General features: G+C 45.3%; 1 protein-coding gene across 3 annotated transcripts in view; it reads right to left on the reverse strand.

Annotated features, from left to right (window-relative positions):
* Positions 1-22595, reverse strand: part of OSBP2 (oxysterol binding protein 2) — a 177311-nt gene that overhangs the window by 52777 nt on the left and 101939 nt on the right. Inside the window, exon 1 of one of the 3 annotated variants that reach the window (XM_047088499.1) lies at positions 18932-19010. The exons of the other annotated variants lie outside the window; for them this stretch is intronic. Within the exon in view, the coding sequence (XP_046944455.1) occupies positions 18932-19010 (79 nt within the window). Of the gene's footprint in view, positions 1-18931; positions 19011-22595 lie in introns of those variants that run through there. 3 annotated transcript variants of the gene reach the window in all.

The raw sequence follows: 22595 nt of genomic DNA on the forward strand, positions 1-22595 counted from the left end.
CCAAAACCATTTGGGAAAAGAGCAAACCTAGAGGACTGACACTACATGATATCATGAATTACTCTACAGCTATAGTCATCAAGACAGTATAGTATTGGCACCAGTATAGATTTATAATGGAACACAATAGAGTTCAGAAACAGACTTATAAATGTGTGATCAACTGATTTTCAAGTAAAGTGCCAAGGTCAGTCAATGAGAGAAATGCTTTATTAAAAAAAAATGGTGCTTGAATAACTGGACATTCACATGGAGAAAGAAAAAAAAAAACTACCTCACACCATACACAAAATTAACTGAAAGTGGATCTTACACCTAAATGTAAAAGCTAAAACTACAAAATGTATAGAAGGAAACAAGACTATCTTGAGGCGTCAAAAAATTCTTAGAACACGAAAAGCATTAATCATAAAAGAACTGACAGATCTAGTCAAAATTAAAACCCTGTGCTCCCAGAAAGATATCATTAAAAATGAAAAGGTAAACCCAGAGATTAGAAGAACTTTTTCTAAGTACATATTCCTAAAAAAGAACTTGTATTCAGAATGTATAAAGAACTCTTGAAACTTAATAATAAAGCAAACAGCACCCCCCCACCCCACCGCCGACAGATTGGTAAAATATTTGAAAAGGCACTTTATGAAAAAATATATACAAATGACTAATAAGTATGTGAAAAGATGCTCAACTTCATTAGTAATTCATGAAAAATAAATTAAAACTATAATGAGGGTGCCTGGGTGGCTCAGTCAGTTGAGCATCTGACTCTTGCTTTTGGCTCAGGTCATGATCCCAGAGTGTGGGATAGAGCCCTGCGTTGGGCTCCACAGTGAGCATGGAGCCTGCTTAAGATTCTCTCTCTCTCTCTCTCTCTCTCTCTCTCTCTGCTCCCTTCCCCCACTCATACCCTCCCTCTTAAAAAAAACTACAACGAGAAACCACTAAATGCTCACTACAGTAGGTGAATTTAAAAAAGACCAGCAATAGCAAGTATTGGCATGATGTAGGGTAACTCACATACATTGCTGGTTGATGTAATGTGGTACAAGCATTTGGGAAAATAGACAGTTACTTATAAAGATAAACATACAATATGACCCACAATTCTTCTTGTAGGTATACCCAAGAGAAATAAAAATTTACGTCCACAAAATACATGCATTTTAAATGCTCATAGCAGCTTTCTGGCTCATAGCAGCCCCAAAGTGAAAACAACCCAAATGTCCATTAACAGGTGAATACGGGTAATTGTAGTATATTCACACTATGAAAAACCACTCAGCAATAAAAAGGAACAAATTATGTATTCACACAAGAATGAACCCTGAAAACATCATGCTGAATGAAAGAAACCACACATACTATTATTCTATTTCATTATATAAAATTCTAGAACAAATAAAAAGAGATCAGTGTTTGTATGGGGCTAGGTATGAAAGGCACTGACTGCAAAAGGACATGAGGAAACTTTTGGGGATGATAAAAATGTTCCGTATCTTTTTTTTTTCTTTTTTGAGTAGGCTCCATGCCAGCACAAAGCCCAGTGCAGGGCTTGACCTCATGACCCTGAGATTAAGACCTGAGTTGAGATCAAGAGTCAGACGCTCAACCAACAGAGCCACCCAAGTGCCCCCAAAATGTTGGGCTATACATTTTGTATAGTGGTGGCTATACAGTTGTATACATTTTTTAAAACTTGCAGAATGGTTAAAATCAGTTCATTTGATTGTACTTAATACATCAATAAAGTTGATTTAAAAAGAAAAAAGAGAATAATCACCTACTGATCCAGTTGTAGTAATATATCATACAGATATGCAGTTACACATGCAGATATGTGACCAAAGACTGATGTATAATAAATGTACATTTCAGCATTGTTTGCAGTAGTAATGAGTCTATAAACATCTTAGATGCCTTTCAGAATGGATCGGTTATTAAACTATGATACATGCATATAAAAGCATATTGTAGAGATGTAAGAGAATCCATGAGCTTCTGTGTGATGTGAAAAAACATTGAAGACATAGTCAATGAAAAAGATCAAGTGGCAGAACTGTATAGTATGATTCAGTTTACTTTTTAAAAGGGTATCTATAATACATACATTTTTAAAGAGCATATAAGAAAAACAGTAGATAAGACCAATGAAACCAAAATCTGATTCTTTGAAAATATCAATAAAATCTATATACTTCTAGCCAGATTGAGGAAGAATAAAAAAAAGTATAACCTATTACTAATATCAGCAATGAAAGAGGGAACATCACTACAGACTTTAAAAGATAATAAGGAAGTACTGTGAATGAGTCTGTGCCCACAGATTCAACAACTTAGATGAAATAAACAAATCCCTGAAAAACAAAAATACGGCAAGTTACTCAGTTAAAAAAAACAAACAAACACACGAGCAGTCTATTAAAAAAATTGATTTTATAGTTAAACATCTTTAAGGAAACTCAGGGCTCAGAAGGATCTGGTGATAAATTCTACCAAACACTTAAAGAAGAAATGATATCAATTCTATATAGAGTCTCAGAAAATTAAAGAGGAGGGAGTATCAACCGATTCATTTTATAAGGCCAGAATTACCTGATACCAAAACCAGGCAAGGACATTACAAAGCAAACACTGAAAAACCCTATAGGCCAATATTCCTCATGAACAAAGACACAAAGGTCCTCAAGAAAGTATTAAACAAATATAATCTAGCAATATATAAAAAGGGTAATACATCATGGGATGCTTGGGTGGCTCAGTTGGTTAAGCATCGGACTCTTGATTTCGTTCAGGTCACGATCTCATGGTTTGTGAATTTGAGCCTTTGCATTGACAGTGCAGAGCCTGCTTGGGATTCTCTCTTTCCTTCTCTCTCTGCCCCTACCTCACTCTCTCTCAAAATAAAGAAATACACTTTTTAAAAAAGGGTAATTCATCTTGATTAACTGAAGTTTATCCCAGAAATGCAAACTTGGTTTAACATTCAAATATCAATCAGTGAAAGACAATCTAATTAAAAAATGGGATTTGAAAATAATAAATAAAAAAATAAGTAAATAAATAAATAAATGGATCTGAACAGCCATATCTCCAAAGAAGATATACAGATAGCCAATAAGTACATGAAAAAAATGCTCGGTGTCAGTCATCAAAAGAAAATAATAAGCGTTGATAAGGATGCAGAAAAACTGGAACTTTCATCCTAATGGGAATATAAAATAGTACAGCTGCTTTAGAAAACAGTTTTTTGGTAGTTATTACACAACTCAGCAATCCTATCTTAGGTATAAACGAAAACATGTGTCTACATGAAAACTTGCACATGAATGTTTATTGTACAGTAGTGTTAGTCATAATGTCCAAAAAGTGAAAACAACCAAAATGTCCATCAGCTGATAAGGACTACAGAGGAAGGAACCAGGACAGTGTCGGCACCAAGGTTTAGCTCCAGTGACCCCATTGATCAGATTGCTTCCGTCATTCCTTGAGCTTCACTCCCAACCTGAGTCTGCGAAGAACCACATCACAACCTCAGCCTCTGGCTGACAGCAATGTGAGTGAGCAGCTGGCGCGCAAAGTCTGGCCACAAGCTACGCCTATAAACCAGCACACAGCTGGGTGGCATGGCCCACCCCCTTCAAACAGGGGTGTGGGAGGAACTCCCCTACAAGAGAGGTTTTGGTAGTTTCCTTGCTTTTGCATCACTGCAGGAGCACAAAACCACATCCCTACCCCCCACCCCCCAACATGAAACAGATAAGGAAGCCAAGGTCCTCTGGAGCTAAGGACAAACTATATACATTAGGACTGGGGTGAAAACTCTGTCTCTTGATCCCCAGCACACTGCACCACTCAAAAATACTGCCTGATTGACAGCTTGGGAACACAGTAATTCAATTTAGCATCTTTAATCTGTTGAATTGGTTCCTTAATCACATTACTCACTTAACATGTGTTGACTGTTGTGTGCCAGCTAACATGTGGGGTGCTGGGGACACAAGCAGCAGTCCCTAAGGATCACTAAGTCCCCAAGCCTCATTCTCCAGACAACATCAACCCACTTCTTGGGGTGTCTTGTTCTCTCCTGTCCCAACTGCCCACTCTGTCTGCTAACCCCAGGTCATCTGTCCTGCTGAATCTTACCTGCTCTAAGGCAGCTCTTCTCTTGACCACAACTGCATCTCTGCCTAGAAAACTGCCCCAAAATATCAAACTGGTGGTAAATATCTTTGGAAAACTTTCCCTGAAATATCTCAAGAAGGAAAGCAGGAGATGATTAAACCTCAAATGAACCAGATCTTGTTACATTTAAATTTTACTTACTTTCCCTTTGCCAGGCAAAGAAGCAGAAAGGGGAAAAGTCTTAAACTTTCAATTGGTAAAGCAACTGTGATTTGTATGTGATTGTTGTTCAGCGATGCAGAGTTCAGAGGCTAAGAGAGTGAGCTGTGATCCTAACTGCCTGAGTCCAAACAAGCCTGGCTCTGTCAGGGATGTAACCTCTCTAGACTCAGTTTTCTCATATGTAAAATGGGAATAAATATAAAATCACCCTGATATGCTACAGGACTTGATCTACAAGATATCAAAATGTATTATAAAGTGCTTAAGACAGCATGGTACTAGTAAAAGGGAAAAGCAGTCCTATGAAGTGAGAGAAGAGTCCCAAAGAGATCCAAGCATATGTGGAACTCTGATAGTTGCCAGAGGTAATCGAGCAGATCAGTGGGGGGAAAAAGAACTGTTCAATAAACAGTACCAGGCCAAGTAATTGACCACATGGGGAAAAATGAAATTAACTACACATTTCACATCTTATCCAGAAATCAATTCTGGATGTATTAAGGACTTCATTGTGAAATTTTAAAACTTACAAGGAGAAAATATAGAAAAATATGTTTTCTTTAGGTAGAAACCTAAGACTGAATATATCATTAGACTGATAAATTCAACTAAATTAAAATTAAGAGTGTCTCTTGACAGTGTGGTAATGGCATGAGGATATACATATAGATCAATGGGACAGAACTGAGAATCTAGAAACAAATCCTTACGTTTATGGCCAATTGATTTTCTTTAAAAAAATTTTTTTTAATGTTTATTTATTTTTGAAAGAGAGATTGACAGAATGTGAGTAGGAGAGGGGCAGAGAGAGAGGGAGACACAGAATCTGAAGCAGGCTCCAGGCTCCAAGCTGTCAGCACAGAGCCTGATGCGGGGCTTGAACTCACTAACTGGGAGATCATGACCTGAGCCAAAGTCAGAAGCTCAACCTACTGAGCCACACAGGTGCCCCTATAGCCAACTGGTTTTCAATAAGGACGCTAAGGCAATTAAGTACAGAAAAAGTAATCTTTTTAAAAAATGCTGGAAAACACGCAAAAGAATGAAGTTGGACCCCTACCTCACACCACAGACAAAAACTAACTCAAAATGGATCATCCCCCTAAATGTTAAGGGCTAAAAGTATAAAATACTTTGAAGAAACACAGAAGTTAATCTTCATGAGTTTGGATTAGGCAGTGGATACCTAGATATGACACCAAAAGCACACATGACAAAAGAAAAAAAAATAGATCAATCAGACACTAACAAAATTAAAACTTTTGTGCTACAAATGATACCATCAAGAGAGTAAGAAGACATGAGAGGAAACATCTGCAAATGATACAGCTGATAAAAGACATCCAGAAAATATAAAGAACTCATATAATAAAACTCAAACAGTAGTGCCTGGGTGGCTCAGTCAGTTAAGTATCTGAGTCTTGATTTCAGCTCAGATTATGATCTCATGGTTCATGGGATCAAGCCCCACATTGGGCTATGAGCTGACAGTGAGGAGCCTGCTTGGGATTCTCTCTCTCTACTTCTGCCCCTCTCCCCATGCTCTTGCACTCAAAATAAGTAAATAAACATTAAAAAAAAGTAACTCAAATAAAACATGGACAAAGGTTAGAATAGACATTTCTCCAAAGAAGATATATGAATGACCAACAAGTACATGAAAAAAATGCCCAACATTCTTAGTCATTAGGAAAATGAAAATCAAAACCACAATGAGATAGCATTTCACACCCACTAGGATGGCAATAATAATAATAATCATAAAATAACAAGTGTTGGCAAAGAAATGGAGAAATTGCAACCCTAATACACTGCTGCCCGTGGTAATGTGAAATGGTACAGTCGCAGCGAAAAACAGTTTGGCAGTACCTTTAAAAAGTTAAACTGTATAACTCAGCAATACGATGGTATGACCCAGCAATCCCACTCGTGGGCATCTACCCAAGAGAAATGAAGGCACACATCCACACGGAAACTTATACACCAATGTTCACAGCAGCATTATTCATAATGGCCAAAAAGGAGAAATAGTACAAGTGCCTATCAACTGATGAATAGATAAAATGAAATGTTGTATAACCACACAATGAGTCATTATATGGTGACAAAAAGGAGAGAAGTACTGATACATGCTACGACATGGATAAACCTTGAAAACATTATGCTAAATGAAAGAAACCAGACATAAAAATATATGACATTTATATGAAAAATCTAGAATAGGCAAACCTATAGAGACAAAAAGTAGGTCAGTGGTTGCTTGGGGTTGGTAGAGGAGGGATGTGGAATGACTGCTATGGTTTCCTTTAGGAGGGACAAAAATATAATTTAGATTATGGCTGTACACCCTGTGAATACAATAAAAAACACTGAATTATACACTTTACATTAGTGAGTTTGTGGTATATGAATATTCCAATGAAGCTATTTAAACATTAGTGTGTTAAGGGGCGCCTGGGTGGCTCAGTCAGTTAAGCATTAGACTTTTGGTTTCAGCTCAGGTCATGATCTCATGGTTTCACGAGTTTGAGAGCCCCGCACCAGGCTTTGCGCAGTCGGTACAGAGCCTGCTTGGGATTCTTTCTCTCCCTCTCTCTCTCTACCCCTCCCCTGCTCACACTGTTTCTGTCTCTCTCAAAATAAATAAATAAAAATTAAACTAAAGTTAAAAAAATAAGTATGTTTATCAGAAGACATCATAAATAAAATGATACAAAAATACAAACTAAGGGTGCCTTGGTGGCTCAGTAGGTTGAGTGCCCCACTCTTGTCCTCAGCTCAGGTCATGATTTCATGGTTCATGGGATTAAGCCTCACACTGGGCTCTGTTCCTATGGCATGGAGCCTGCTTGGGATTTTTCTCTCTTTTTGTCTCTCTGCTCCTCCCCTGTTCACACATGCTCTCTATATCAAAATGAATGGATAAACATTAAAAAAATTTTTTTAACAAATTAAAAAAAAACAAACTAAAAGCTTATCGCTGACAAATGGTAGGTATCAAGATCATATAAAGAGCTCCTACAAAAACATAAAAAAAGACGAACTACCAACAGAAAAGTGCATTTCACATAAGATATATATACTCACCAATAAAATGCTTACACTATTCTGATATGAAGGAAATGCCAATTAAGATTATACAGAAATACCATTTAAGGGCCATCAGATTTGCAAGAATACATGTCACAAAACCAAGTGTTAAAGAGAATGGCAATCAAAGGGAACTCACCCATATTTACCCAATGAGAAAGTAAATCAGTACAACCATTCTGATAAACAATCTGGTATTATTTTTCAAAACTCATCCTTTGTATATCCCATGACTGGAAATGGCTTACCTAGGTAACCCCTTGGCAACCTTTTGTACTTGGAGATGTGTACAGTAATGTTCATAGCAGCAAAGCTCATTACTGCCAAATATCAGAAACATATCTCATGTCCATCAACAGAGAAAGGGTACATGAATTGTGATATAGTCACACAAAAGAATATTAGAAGCTGTGGAAATGAACAATAGCCACACCCAACAATGTAGATTAATCTTAAAAGCATAATGGTGAAAGAGAAAAAAACAAGTCCTAAAAGATGCATAGAGTCTGATTTTTATTTGAGCTAAAATAAAAAAATAAACAGTATACCTTCCAAACAAAATGATTTTAGAAATAAGACTATATTTTTTAAAAAACCAATCACATGATAAATACAAAATTTAGGATAGTGGTTCACTGCAGGAAGAAGAAGGAAGGTACAGGGGATAGGGTAAGAGGTAAATGGATATACGCAGGTAAGTGGTAATATCCTAGCTAATTCTTGGGCTAAATTCATTCACAGAATTATTCTATGCTTTGCAGGTGACATTCGTTAAATGCACATCATCTCTCTCTTGAATGTGTCCTCTCATGATGAGCCTAGTGTATACTTTTCTACATTCAGTACCATCCCATGGTATTTTTCCTGTTCAGTCAAGTACTTCTCTAAAAATTTACCAATATTTTAAGCTTCAAAACACATGTCAAACTCAAACGCATCTTCCCACGTTAGGGTTTAACAAAATTAAAATTATTTGTGGTTATCTCTGTGCAATAGAATTACAGGTGCTTTTTCTTTTCTTCTAAGTGCTTTTTCTTTACTAAATTTTCTACACTGAGCATGAATTATCTTTGTAATCTGGAAAAAATGTCAAAAATCATTTAAATAGCCAAATGGCAATGATTTGGGACTGCGTCCACTGATCTCATCTAGCAGTGGATGGCTGGCTCCGTGGATTCCCAACTGTGCCAACTGTGTGTTTCCAGGCCTCAGTTTCCTTGTCTGTACCATTAGTGCTAGGTGAATCACCTACAAGATCCCTCGAACTGTGACAGTCATGGATTCTGTGGCTACATGATTTTCCTTCGTATGGGTAACTGAACCCTTCTCAACTTAATGTGTAATTCACATCGATACCTTCCTGATTCAAACTTTGAAAAATATAAAACATGGAAAACAAACAAACGAACAAAATCCACGACTGTAAGGACACATTTCTCATGACAGTAAGAGCTAAATCAAGTCAAGGACCATTTAAGAAAGCTCCAAACTCTATGTAATTCATGGGGAGAATGCAGGAGGCACATTCCAGGAAATGTCCTCCAGGTCCCCTGCAGAATGCCACTACTGAGAACACACACCAGGGTTCACATACTCTCCTTTGGAAACCCATTTGTTCCATTCAGAATGCCACCATGTTTTGGAGCCCCCTCTGAAGTTAACATTCCCCACCTCCACCCCCAGAACCCCTGCTGTTTGCAGGGGGAACATGGGGACTGGGATCAGGGAGACAGCTTGGCATTTCCAATTAAGAGCAAGTGCAACTAGCTACTGATTATCAGCAGCTATCTGCAGCCACTTGGATTAGCAACTTGTCTCTACAGAAGCAACAACTCCTCCTAGCCCTGGGCTGGCAAGAAGAGGCTCAGGAGGGGGAAGGCAAGACGGAAGTGGGAAAGGCAAAGGTGAAAGTGCACACAGGAAAAACAGCACAGGATGTTATTAAATGTTCAGGGCAGTGAGGTACTTCTTGTTCTGCTTGGCAAAGGTAGGTGAAGATGAGCAGGAGGGACAGCTCTCTATCAGAAAGAGCCACTAGGGGTCAGGGTGAGGTGTAAGTGGGCACAGAAATGGCCACTGAGAAAAAGTCCAGGGCGGGGGAGACCTGGGAGGGTAAACAGCCAATGTCAGTCAAGAGCAGCAGGAGCAGGGCCTCATGTCAGAAGCCCAGCCATATCTGGATCTGGAATCTCTGCATCTCAACTAGGCCTTAGGAAAGCTGAAGGGTGGATTCGGCACAGTCAGGCAAACCACTTCCAAACTCTCTCCACTGCCAATTAGATGATTCCAAGGAGTGGACGAAGGGGGGCCACCACAGGCATGTGACCTGCACAGTCACATAGGGCCCAAAGTCAGAAGGTTCTCATGCTTGGTTTAATGTTCAGCTGCCTCCCTCTTGAAACTTTTTTTTTTTAATGTTTATTTATTTTTGAAAGAGAGAGAGAGACAGAGCATGAGTGGGGGAGGGGCAGAGAGAGACACAGAATCCGAAGCAGGCTCCAGGCTCTGGGCTGTCAGCACAGAGCCCTACGCAGGGCTCGAACCCACAAACCAGGAGATCATGACCTGAGCCCAAGTCGGACGCTTAACTGACTGTGCCACCCAGGTGCCCCTCCCTCTTGAAACTCTTAATAATTTTCAAACAAGGGGCCTCACAAGTTAGGCAGAGGATCCTGCTAGGGGATGACAGTTCCAAGGACCATTTCTCAGAACCTCACCCACCAAGCAAAGTGGAGCAGTGCCAGGGTCCCAGGCAGTCCTGTCTGGCTTGGGTTCGAGCCATGTCTGACGTAAACCAACAACACTCATAATGCTACCCTTTGGGTTTCCACACAGGGCAGGAAAAGATGTAGCTGATGAGCCATGGAAGGGTAACCACAAATAATAATGAAATTCGCGGGTAGGAGGAAATTCATCCTTTCTGCTTAGTTAAATGCAAATTAAAACACTAATAAGGCACAATCTTATGCCTGGCTAAAAAATACTCGCAGAATGATGGAAGGCTAGTGCAGGGCAGGGGGAGAGGACAAGATGTCCACACCCAGCCCCGAGAGTGTGATGGACCAGAACACTTTGGGCCCAGGGCCATGGAGTTGCCAGAGGGAAGCAATCACTCTCTTTGACTCAGCAACAGTACTCTTGGGAATTTGTCCGGAAAGAGACACCAAAGAAAAATCTTATGTGCCAAAGATGCTCAGGCAGCAGTTTGGCTCTGGTGACAATCTGGGAAGAAACGAAATGTCTAACAGAAGGAAAAGATGTTCCACAGCCATTCAACAGATACTTCTTAAGCCTGTGATAACGTGGGAAAGTGCTTATGATGTACAAGCCATGTGAAAATGGTATTTTTTTTTTTTTTGGTATCTCAATGATGTAAAAAGGATGTTTGCATAAAGGAAAAACACTGACTAAAAATAGAGACCTAAAAACAGCGATGTGAGTTATGGAAACACCAGGATCTTGAACATCTGGAATTGTTGCTTTAATGGTAAACAACCCTTAAAAATAATGAATGTGCAGGATGCAGAAGATTGGCCCAGATGAACCCCAGTTTGGCTAAGAATAAAGTCTGTGTGTGTGTCTGTTGGGGGAGGTGAAGAGTGGGTATGGGGAGGGGATTTCATCACACCGAAAAGCAGCTTCTAAATGGTTAATGAGCCAAGAGTCATGCTCTAGGGGCCCCTCCAAACAAACTGCGCTGCTTCTGATGCAGGCAGAGGGTGGGACCCAGGGGGCTTTGCTGGCTGTCAGTTCTAGCCTCTTAGGGAAAACATCTGTCCATGAACCAGCTCCCACCGATAGCCACAAGGACACTGGGCTCACCAGGCCAGGACGCAGAGCGCTGCCCACGTGGGGATCCCCCTTCCTTGAGTCCGTGGCCTCCTTTGACCTCACCACACCATCCAGCCTGAGTAGCTACTATTTCTGAAGATGTGCGTCAGGTGTCATTATTCAACACACACGTCAGAGGAAAACAGGACATAAAAGGAAATTTATCTCTGGCAGCCTGAAGCCCATAACCTCATCTTTATTCACATTGTTCATCTATTTGATCAGATGCTGCTGCTGGTCTGTGCTGACTGGCACTTTACAGGAAAACCAGGCAGCCAGGGAACGACTTGTTTCTGCAGGGGGCAGTACTGCACACTGTAGGACACTCACTCATGAGGTCAGAGGAGTAAGTACCTACTGCAAACCTCTCAGTCCCCATGAAGACTGACTCAGGCTGCCTCTTTCTCCCGTGGCTTGGAGGCCTCTCTCTCTATTTTGCCGGCTTCCCTGAGGCCTCTGCACATAGCTTCACATGGCATCTCTGAGTCCTTCTCCCACTTTGGCCTATGCCAGGCTCCCTGCAGTCATCTCTCTTGGCATGGCACCTGGACAGCCCTCTCTCTCTTTGCCTAGAGACAACAGAGGTCGTTGTGTAATCCTTGGGGCCAAACATTGCTCTTAGGAAGTGTTGATATTAACAGGGCTATTGCTTATGGTTGAGCTGGTTGCCCACTGCACAACCATAGGGGGCACCTTTCACAACAGACACTGTATATTTGTTTTTATTACAACAGCAAATGAAGAAAAAAAGAGCACTGCTCTAACAAAATTAGTATACTACAACAGTTTCAGGTTAAGTGGAGGTAAAAGATCTTGTAGGAGGGGTGCCCTTTTCTAAAGATGGGCACCAAGTGGGCTCACTGCAGCCCTGCACACCAGCCTGTGAACAATCAGTGAACCAGCTCCCCAGAGAACACATCACACTCTCCAGTCTCCTTGCAGCCACCAATGGCAACAGAACCCTGGCTGGGGCAGCCCAGGGCCCATTACAGTCTTGTCACCTCCATGCTGCCAGTACCCTCCTCACTGGCATGCTGCTGCTCAAGGGCACAGCCATGAATGCACAAGCAGCTTCTATTCTCTACTGTCCTCCAAGTAGAGGCCACTTCTGTTCATGACCCTCTTTTCCCTCTCAGCCCTCAAATCCAGCACAGCGGTCCACTTGCCACCTAGGGGCTCAGAGTTTACACAGGAAGCCTATTTGCAGACAGGGAATTCTGCACAGCCAGTCCAGAGCACTGGGGGAAGCCCACTCTGCCCACCTTTCTCCACTCCCACCCCCCGCCATTAGCTCTCTGTTCTCCCTACCTGATGGCCTCCCCCTTACACATGGTGATACCCACATGCTCTCCCACGTGCAGCCCTCCTCAGTATCCCCAACATGTCGTTCTCTCTACCTGCGATGCCCCAGCATGCAGCCCATCCAACCCACCCACCCTACTTAGCTGCCTGCCCAGAGTGGGCCCTCCATGCTGGGCTCCCTGCCTACCTACCTGTCGCATCACTGCCCCCTAGCAGAGCTCATGGACTCCTGAGAGCTTCATGCTGTGTGAATAGGCTCAAATCTTCTCCACAGGGCATGAACTCCTGAGTTCTGAATTTGGCCAGCCAGGGCCGTGCTCATCATCCATTCCTTCCCAGGGGCAAAGGGGTGGCAGGACAGGAACCCGTGTGGTGGCTCAGAAGGATGTGGGCAGGGCTCCAGCATGCCCAGCCCCTTTGGGCTAGATTCCTGTCACCTGGCTGTGGATGCTGTGTGTTCCATACAGCTACTGGGACAGTTCTTAGCATAGAGTGAATGACTAACCAGATTTCCTGCTAAAATAGAAAAGAAAAATTCTACTGTCTTCTCTTACCATTTAATGCTCTTCACTCTGACCCAAAAGCATTGAAACATTTAAAACTTCCCCCTGGCATTTAGCGTTTTCAATAAGGAATCCCCCCCCAAATCACCACACTTAGCACTTCCCATGTTCTGCCCCAGAAATTGAGGCCCAGGCCTCACCAATGTGGCCTCTAGCTAGGCCAGGCTTGTTCAGAGTCCAGCAGATTCTTGGTCTATACCGTTCCCTTGCTGGCCTTCCCCTGCCCCTTGACCATCCATTCTACTGACACACGATAAATGCTGGCAGAGCATGCAGGCTCTGGGTCCCACTTAAGCCTGTGATCTTGGGAAAGTCTTTTAGCTTCAGTTTCCCCATCCACAGAATGATACAGTACAATGACACAATAATCATCATATTTGCCACTACTGATTAAGCCCCCTTATGTGTGCCAAGGGCTTCACATTCCCTTTCATTTCAAGCTCCACAGAGTAATAGTAATAAGGATAAGCAGCTACCATGTGCCGGGAAGGTGGGGGGAGGGGCCTCTCATACATATTGCTCCCCACCTCCATCCTACAGGTATGCAGACAGAGGCTCCCACCAGGCAACATGCTTGTGAGAGAATGTCCTCCTTCCATGCATCACACCAAGTAATGGTGACCACTTGTGAGGTCAGATGTCCTTCCCAGGGTGGACATAAATGGGGTCAATGCTACTCTAAAGCCTCCTTTGTACAAGCCATACACCACCTGCAGAGCCAGCAGAGCTCACATCCTTTCCTGCCTACCTGTCCTTTTGGATCCAACCCACCAGTGAGGCTCTGCTCCGCCTCTTGCCTGTCAAGGGCCCTGACAGCTCGCTCAAGCCTAACTGAGCACCTGCCTATCCCCACCCCCTACCTGCCCACTCATCCTCATCCTCCAACACCCATCTGGGCACCACCTCCTCCAGGAAGTTCCTTATGATCTCCCACATTTACCTAAGAGCCCCACTTCCTCATACCTCTGAGCTTCCCTGGTTGTTCCAGGGGAGGCACTTACCATGGTAGGATGAGAAGAGGCAAAGCAGGACAGATTCCACCCCTTGCTCCAATATTTAAACGTATTTGTATTTTTTTTTAGAGAGTGTTTGTGTGTGTGTGTGTGTGTGTGAGCAGGGGACAGGGGCAGAGGGAGAGAGAGAAAAGAGAGAGAGAGAGAATCTTAAACAGGTTCCATGTTCAGCACGGAGCCTGATATGAGGCTCAAACCACAACGCTGGGATCATGACCTGTGCTGAAATTGAGTTGGATGCCTAACCAAGTGAGACACCCAGGAGCCTCTATTCCTTCAATCTTGAGTTAGGAGAGTTCCAGTGAACCAGGAGAAACCTGTTTCCCAGAGGGAAAACAGGAAGCTGAGAACCCCAGCTTCAAGGGGAAGACACCAGCCAAGAATGCTCCTGACCACTCAGCCTCAGATGGCCCTTCCTTCCATTCACTTCCATGCTGGTGGGTTGGTTATGGAATAGCAATTTGCAAAGGGCCAAGTACCAGGAGTAGGGGGGCACATCACAGACACAGGCGGAACCCAGGCTCCACCTTTGGGAGCTTACAGCCTCTGAGGGGGACATGGCTTGTAGTCAAACAACCCAGGTCCGCTACAGGAGGCAGGCCCAGGAGAGGCCTGAGGGGAGAGGTAACCTTTGAGGGGTTTGGGGAAGCTTCAGGAAGAACTAGGATGGGCACAGGGACTCCAAGGAAGAATCTGATTAACATGTGAGGGATGAGCAAAGGCATTTGGCTGAGTGGGCAGAGCAGAGTGAGGCTGGACTGGGTGGGCTGTGAGGCCAGGCCCAGTGAGGTCAGAGTTGCTAATCTCCAGGCACTGCACTAGGGGGCCATTCAGTACACACACAGAAAATGATTAGCACAGAGAGCTAGTCTTTCACTTTGTGCCTCAGTCCTTCTTCCCAAGGACCTCAGCAGACACCTGGGAGCACAATGCAGGGAAACACAAGATCAGTTGGCAAGCCCCAAAATGAACACAAAAGAACCCCACCTATGACTTTTTGAAGGACACCATACCCAACAGCAATTCTCAGCTGATGTTCCATGGGAAGCAGTCTCTGAGAATGGTACCTGTTCTAGGCCTCAAAGATGCAAAAACAAACAAACAAACAACCCTCATCAAAACAACAGGCCCTCAGAACAGTCAAGTACCTGGCACTATATCATACCTACACTCTAGAAGCTGGAGCGTGCTTGCCACTGACTCTGTTGGGAGCCTGTGCAAAGACACCTGACCTGCCTGACCCCATAAACTTGCCCTTGATGATGGCTCATGTTGCTACCATTGCCCCGATCCCCTCCTGTTTCCATGACACATCACCCAGTCTTCGCCAAGCTCAGTTCAGCCTCTCTCCACTGTGCAAGTGCTGCCAATCAGAGCTGGGCTCAGAAGATGGAGGCTGGCTCATGGCTACACAGGGGCTCTTTGAGGCCACAAATGGGAAAGTGGCAACCTCAGCAGAGCTGCAGACAGGCCAAGGTCACCTGGCTCTGACCTCTGGTGAGTCTTCGTGGCCAGGGCAAGGGGTCCCTATTTTCTGCTCTTTCAGAACTTCAGTTAAGCATCCAACTCTTGGTTTCAGCTCAGGTCATGATCTCACTGTTCTCAGAGTTCACTGCTGGTGGGGAGTTTGCTTAGGATTCTCTCTCTCCTTCTCTCTCCGCTCCTCCCCTTCTCTCTCTCAAAATAAATAAGGTTTTTTTAAAAAGAGAACTTTACATTCCAAAAAGATGCAGAAGTTCTATATACAACTGTCCACATGTGCACACACAAGCAAATAAGTGAACGGCCAATGGCTGAATTCAGAGCTTACGAGAGACCCTGAATGGGCATTTCCTCATCTGTGGTTCCTGGCTCTGTTTGAAACACAGGGACACACTGATTGATTGATTGACTAATTAGTAGGTGTGGATATATATTATCTTATTTCAATTTCCTAGCAATCTTGCCAGGTAAGTAGGTTTAATGCCATCTTTTAGACAAGAAAATTGCAGATCAGAAAGGTCAAGAAGCTAGCTGGAGGTCAGGCAAGCACTGGAGGTGTGGTTTGAATAGCCCATTGCCCACTGAGGAGCAGCCTCCCGTCAACAGACCCCCAGGGCTCCTTTTCACAAGCCCAGGTCTGAGGGCAGGACAGACACTAGGCCTTCTCAACCCACTCCTCTCTGTCATTTACAGAGGCGGGAGCATCCCCCCTCCACAGAGGGACAGGGACTTGCCCATGGTCACACAGCCCAGCAGCAGAGTCAGGAGAAGTACTCAGGCCCCCTGACACCCTGAATCCACGGTGGGAACCCACCCCCACGCAGAGTCATAGCCCATGTGATGAACCTCTACAGGTCCAGATGCCACCCTGCCACCTAAATGATCACTACCTGGATCTCAGCCCCTAGTGCCTAGGGCAGGCTGCTAGCCCAGCTCTCTCTTCAACCTGAACAATTTCACCGGGACCCTTCTCTGAGGGTAGATGTGTCTAGAATGGCCTCTCATTGCAATACCCTTCAATGTCTCTGAAAGGAGAAGGCCAGTCTCACCTCATTTGCAAGCTGGGGATGAGGGCCCCACCTGTGCCTGTTACACCCACACTTGAGGGGCCAAGAGGCTCCCACCTCCCAGAGCTGACCGCTAAACAGGCCCCCCGCAGGGTCCATCTCTGCACTTCTCATTCCGCTCTTTCTAGCTGGCCAGGTTTGCAAGCATTATCCTGCCCACAGAAATGTTCTGTTTGGTCTTACAGAACGTTTACTCACATGGCACCAGAGGGACACACTCTGCAGTCTGCCCCCAGGGCATCTGACATTGAGGCTGAATCTTGGCTGCTCTTGACCCACTGTGCTGGCTCCTGGGGCTCCTCCCACAGCCGAGCAAGCTCCCTTCCAGGTCCTGTTCTAAGCACCATGCCCACCCAACTACAACTTCCACAGCTCCTCATCCTCAGACCTACTGTGGAGAGTGGGACACAAGAGAGGTAAGAAGGAAGGTCTGGCCTGGAGGGGTCTAGCAGTCAAAGAGGTTACTCTTGGGGCATGTGGGTGGCTCAGTTGGTTAAGCATCCAACTCCTGATTTCAGTTCAGGTCATGATCTCACAGTTTTTGAGTTCAAGCCCTGCATCAGGCTCTGCGCTGACAGTGCGGAGCCTGCTTGGAATTCTCTCTCTCTCCCTCTGCCCCCCCCCGACTCATGCCGTGTGTGTGTGTGTGTGTGTGTGTGTGTGTGAACAAAAGAAGTTACTGTCATCAGTCCTGAGGTACAGCTGCTTTTTAGCTTTCAGACAAAGATGAGCATCCTCACAACCAAGCAGAAAGCAAGTGGATATGAGGCCCAATGCTCCCTGTCAGCAGCCAAATGTTCAAGAGAATGGTGAGCAAGAAAATCATCAGCAGGACAATAGAAGAAAAACAGCTTAATACCTAACTGTATATTCTCTTCTTTTTTAAAAAATTAACTCCAAAATTCACCCTCAGAATAAATTCATCCAAAGTGATAACAGGAACATCATTTAAACTTTTCATTAAGAACATAACTGCATTAGAAATGACACTATATCCAAAATAAAAGTTGGAAATCAAAACCAATCTAAAACCAGAAGACATACTTTAGACAAAATTCACTTGGAAGTTTCTGTAAAGGATTCTCAAGATGGAGCCACAGCATCAGCTCCCAGTAAAATAAATTTCAAATGTTTGTAATTACAAACACTCCATGACTTCAGATGGTGTTTTCAGGAGACTCTGCATGATTAAACCTGACTCCAGGGCTGAGGCTTGGAGTCTACAACTTCAAGGATGTCTGCCCTAAACCAGGGCTTTATAAAGCTATTAGTGTGACCAGTCAGCAAAATTAATTACAAGGCTCATTACAGATCAGAAGGAGTTAATTTCTAAAAGGAGCTCTTTCTAATAAATTCATGTTAAGTGAATTTAACTGCCTCTGTGTCTTCTAGATCTAGAGAGTCAAAGAACCCTATTTTTTCTTAGAGTTTGAAATTATAACAAACAATACGATAAATACAGCAAGTTTCACTCGTGCAAAATCTCCAAAAATGCAAGTTTCAAGCATCAGGAACCGCAAGCAGGAGCTTCACCAGTTTGCAAGGCTTTTAACCTTAACAACAGCTAAGGTTCCCCCCCCCCCCCAACCCCGCAACGCTGACAAAGGGCTCCCTGGCTAGCACGCCTGCACACCCCTGGGCTGTCGTTCAAGACCACAAGACCACATTGCCTGCGGGCGGCATCCTCAAAGCTGGTCCTAGCTTAAACCCAGGTGGCCACTTACACGGACTCTCCTGATCTGTCACAGCTTGCTCAAAGGGCAAAGAGAAGTTGGTTGGGTCATGCACTGAGCACAGATGACACCACGGTTAGCCCCAGGACCCCAGGACGAGGTCCTTGGGGGCAAAGCAGCAATTCTACCAGCGCTCCAAGGGCACGCGGGCCCCAAGCCTACTCTGGGGAACTAACCGGGGGGGGGGGGGGTGGTTACACAGGGACCGCCTCTTCCTTATTTCCAGAAAGCTCTGTATTATACTTTGTTTCTTTTGCAGCTGTTAATCAGTCGGACGTGTCTAGAGCCACAGCCCTCTCTCCAAAATGCTCCGCGCTTGAAGCGAGTCCGGAGCGCACGCTGGCTAGGTACCGGGACAGGGGTTTCCCGAGGCTCTCCGTGCTCCCCACGCAGCGAGGGAGTGACATCAGAGGCTCGAGGGGACTGATCATGGAGCCCGCCCGGCGCCAGGCGGGCGGGCGTGCGCAGGGATCCGAGCCTTTAGGCGGAAGCCGGGCAGCACTAACCCTTTTTAAATTTATTCAGGCAGCCGGAGCTGCAGAAGGAGCGCACGGAGGCCGACTCCCAGCAGCCGCGTCCCTTCATCCCCGTGGCGGGGCAGCCTCCGAGTAGCCGGGCGCTACATGGCGCCGGCCCGAGGGCCCCCACAGACGCGCGCACAGCTTGGCGGGCCTCCCGGCGGAGGTGGCGAGTGCTCTCGGTCCCGGCGTTACCACAATGCACCACTGCTGCCCGCCCGCCGCCCGGTGCACGAGCCCGTTAACCCCGTCGGCGCCACAGGAGTCGAGCGGAGCTCGAGCTGCGGCCTCCCGGTCTCTTCTCCCTGGAGCGGGGGCCCGGCTCGCCCGCCGCCAGGTACCCCGTGCGACCCCGAGGGCATCCAGGTCGGACTCAGGTGTCCGGCGGGCTCCTCAATTAAACGTCACATTTTAATGAGAAAATCCGGCCGAAGGTGCCGCCTCCTGTAGCAGCAGGATTGGCGTTGCTTTATTTCAAAGGGAAAGGTGCCCTTGAGAGCTAAGGGCACATGGGAAATGAGGATGGCCCAGGGCCTGACGGTGATTCCAAGAAATCGGGGTCACCTCTGAGACCTGGTCACCCTCTGATTCCCGTGGCGCCCGGTGAGCCTGGTGCACCTGTTTCTGACCACCTGCAGACACCTGTCCACCGTCCTAGAGGAAGGCAACAGGCGGGGCCCAGGGAGCCGGCTACCTTGGCACTGCTACCGCAGGGCTGCAGGCACCTGGGAACAAGAGTCTCTCTTCTCTCCTCAGACCTCTCTGAACACAATTCGCCTGTCCAGCTGCTGCCACAAGTTCTCCATGGGATGTCTGATGGACAACCCAAACCTAACTGACCAAGTCTGAGCTCCCAATGGCACCCCCAACCTGTGACCTCATCCTTCCCGCAGTCCTCCCCACCTCACCTAGGACACTGCCATTCTTCCAGTTGCTCAGGACAGAAACCTGGAAGTCATCCTTGACTCCTATGTCTCTTAGACCCACCTCTAGTTGGTCAGCACATCCTGACAAGCAATAGTCTTAGAATACAGCCAGGATCTCATCCCTTCTCACCACCCCCACTACTGCCACCCAGGCCAGACACACCATCATCTTCCCTGTGGATTCTTCCAGAGCCTCCCAGCAGGTCTCCTGCTTCCACTTTGGTCCCTCACAGCCTACACTGAATACAACAGCCAAAAGAATCTGTTCCAATGTATCTCAGACTCTTGTCACCCTTCCACTCAGTGGTCTCTACATCCCCACAAACATACCTATCCTGTCTCCCTCCCTCTCTCAGCTTTAGCTACACTGACACCTTGGCTTGAACACTCACTGGAAGGCAGTCTAAGCCCAGGCTGGCCGTACTTATTGGCCCTGGCTCCCACCTTACTCTGCCCTGTTTAGATCTTGTTTCCCCCACTGGCCTACAGATTCTGGGCCCTGGGACTGGGTTTCAGCCCTCGTTCCACCCCTGACAAAGCCCTCTTCAACACCACCTCTTCACAGGAGTTCAGTCAAGGGAATTCACAAAATGTAATCTACTGCAACTGAGTCAAGTTTCACCAATTTAAAGGTTTTCAAATATTCAATGAAGCTCCTGTTATAATAAACTCAGGGTAAGCGGTGCCGGGTCAATAATTCCCTTCTGTGCCTTTGAAGCAACTGAGTATTTCTTCCACCTAGAGGATCAATCTAGAGCAATTGTGTTAGATTCGCTGGCCCAGGGGATATAAGGCATTTAGCCACTCTGGGCCTTGAATTTTTGGCTACGAAATGAAGAGCATGAGAATAATGCAAATGGCCACCAGTGGAAGAGTGCTGATTGAATGCCACATGCTGGGCTTCAAGCTTTACCTACATTTCCTGCAGTGCCTCATGGTAATAGCCTTTGGTACGGTCCACCAACATCTTCTTTTACAGATGAGGAAACTAAGGCTCTGAGGTAAAGTGACTTGCCTAGGGTCACCAGGCTTGGACCCAACCTGTTCTGGCTGACCTGGGAGGCACACTCTGAACCACATTCTGTGGGGTCCCTTAAGCAGAATATTGCTCCCCAGGCTCCCAGATGCCTCATAAGGAAAAGTGGGGTGAGACTGGAGCAGTGCTCTGAGTGCTTTGGGAACCTTTCATGAACACACCAGCTATTTTTAAAAGATTTGCATGTAGAAGAACAATCCAACCCAGGATATTTAACCAGATACTCTGAGTTTCATGGACTCTGGAAGCTGGAAGAATCTTTCAAACTCAGAGCCGTGCCCTCCATCTCAGAGCTGAGGAAGGGGAAGGCACAGGGGCTGGGTACCTGGTGCCTATCCTCACAGTGAGTGGATGCTGGGGTCACCGACCCTGTTTCCTTTGTCCACTTCCCCTTACTTAGAGCTGTATAATGGAGGAGACAGGGAACAAAACACACCCAGGGAGGAAACTAAAACAGTAAAGAGAAATATGAAAGAAAATCATGCAGTCCTACTAAGGCAAACACATATCTTCTCCTTGCTACATAATTGTCTTCTGCTATAAGTGATGTCAAACAATTATCAGATTCTGCTCATGTGAAATACTTTAAAAATCTGCAACCTAGCTTCGCAGGCAGCCAGAACAGCATCTATTTGTCCTTAAAGGAGAAGACACACTAGCTGAAATGTCTTAGTTGACCCAGCAGTGAGAAATCCAAGAGACAGAGCAGGAGATGATGGATGGGTAATTCAGGCCCTGAGGCCTGTCCAAGTTTCCCTCCTGTCCATGTGTGGGTCAGGCTGAACCCCAGTCCGCTCCTGCCCCTCATCTTCATGCGTGCATAGAGGGCAGCTCCTGAACAGCTCCAGGTGGACAGCCACCAACATCTTAAACATGATGTCCTAAAATCAAATGCACTAACTCTGTAACCTTCCTGAGATCCACTCACCCCAAATACCCTGCACTGACAATCCTGGAGGCAACTTCAACCCTGTCTCTAGACTGTAATTGACCCTACATCAAGACCAGTTGATTTGGTCACGTCAGAGTTTTTGGCTTCCCCTCATGCCTATGGTGACCACTCCTTTGTCACAGCTCCTCTGGGCTGCTGCTGCTGCAACAGCCCCCCTACAGGCTGACCTCCTCACTTCTACTTGCTACCAGGACATTGTTACACAGGCTCTGTTTCCAATATGTTTCCTCCTTTGCTCAGTAATATGGCAGACACACCCACTCAGCCAAAATTCACACATACATATCTGTGTGTGTTTGTGTGCACATGCACATGTGGGGTAGATAGGTATACTTGTTGTCCATCCCAGTACTGGGGGTAACAGAGAAACAGGTACCTGGAAACTGGTCCCAGGCCTCAAGAGGGGTGGGGGAACATGTGGTAGCACACTGTAAGAACCACGGACACACATCCACACCCTCCAGCCCAGAATAATGAATTCCCTGGGATTCATCACAAGTGAACAGTGGGAAAGGAGCACAAAGTTCTGCATCCAATGCCATTTGTTGCAAAAACCTAGAAGCAACCTAACAATCTAACAGCAGGCAAATGTTTATTTCATCAACTTCGCGGAATATCACGGAGCCATTTAGACTTATGTATGTGATGACTCTGCAGAAATAAGAAACTGTGCTTAAAAAGAAAATGCTAAGAGGAAAAAGGCAAATCATGCAATATATTTATAATTGTGTGAAAACT

Source organism: Lynx rufus, unplaced genomic scaffold, assembly GCF_022079265.1.
Source record: "Lynx rufus isolate CCGP_SWC_20201006 ecotype Redwood Valley unplaced genomic scaffold, mLynRuf1.p SCAF_24, whole genome shotgun sequence".
Lineage (NCBI taxonomy): Eukaryota > Metazoa > Chordata > Mammalia > Carnivora > Felidae > Lynx > Lynx rufus.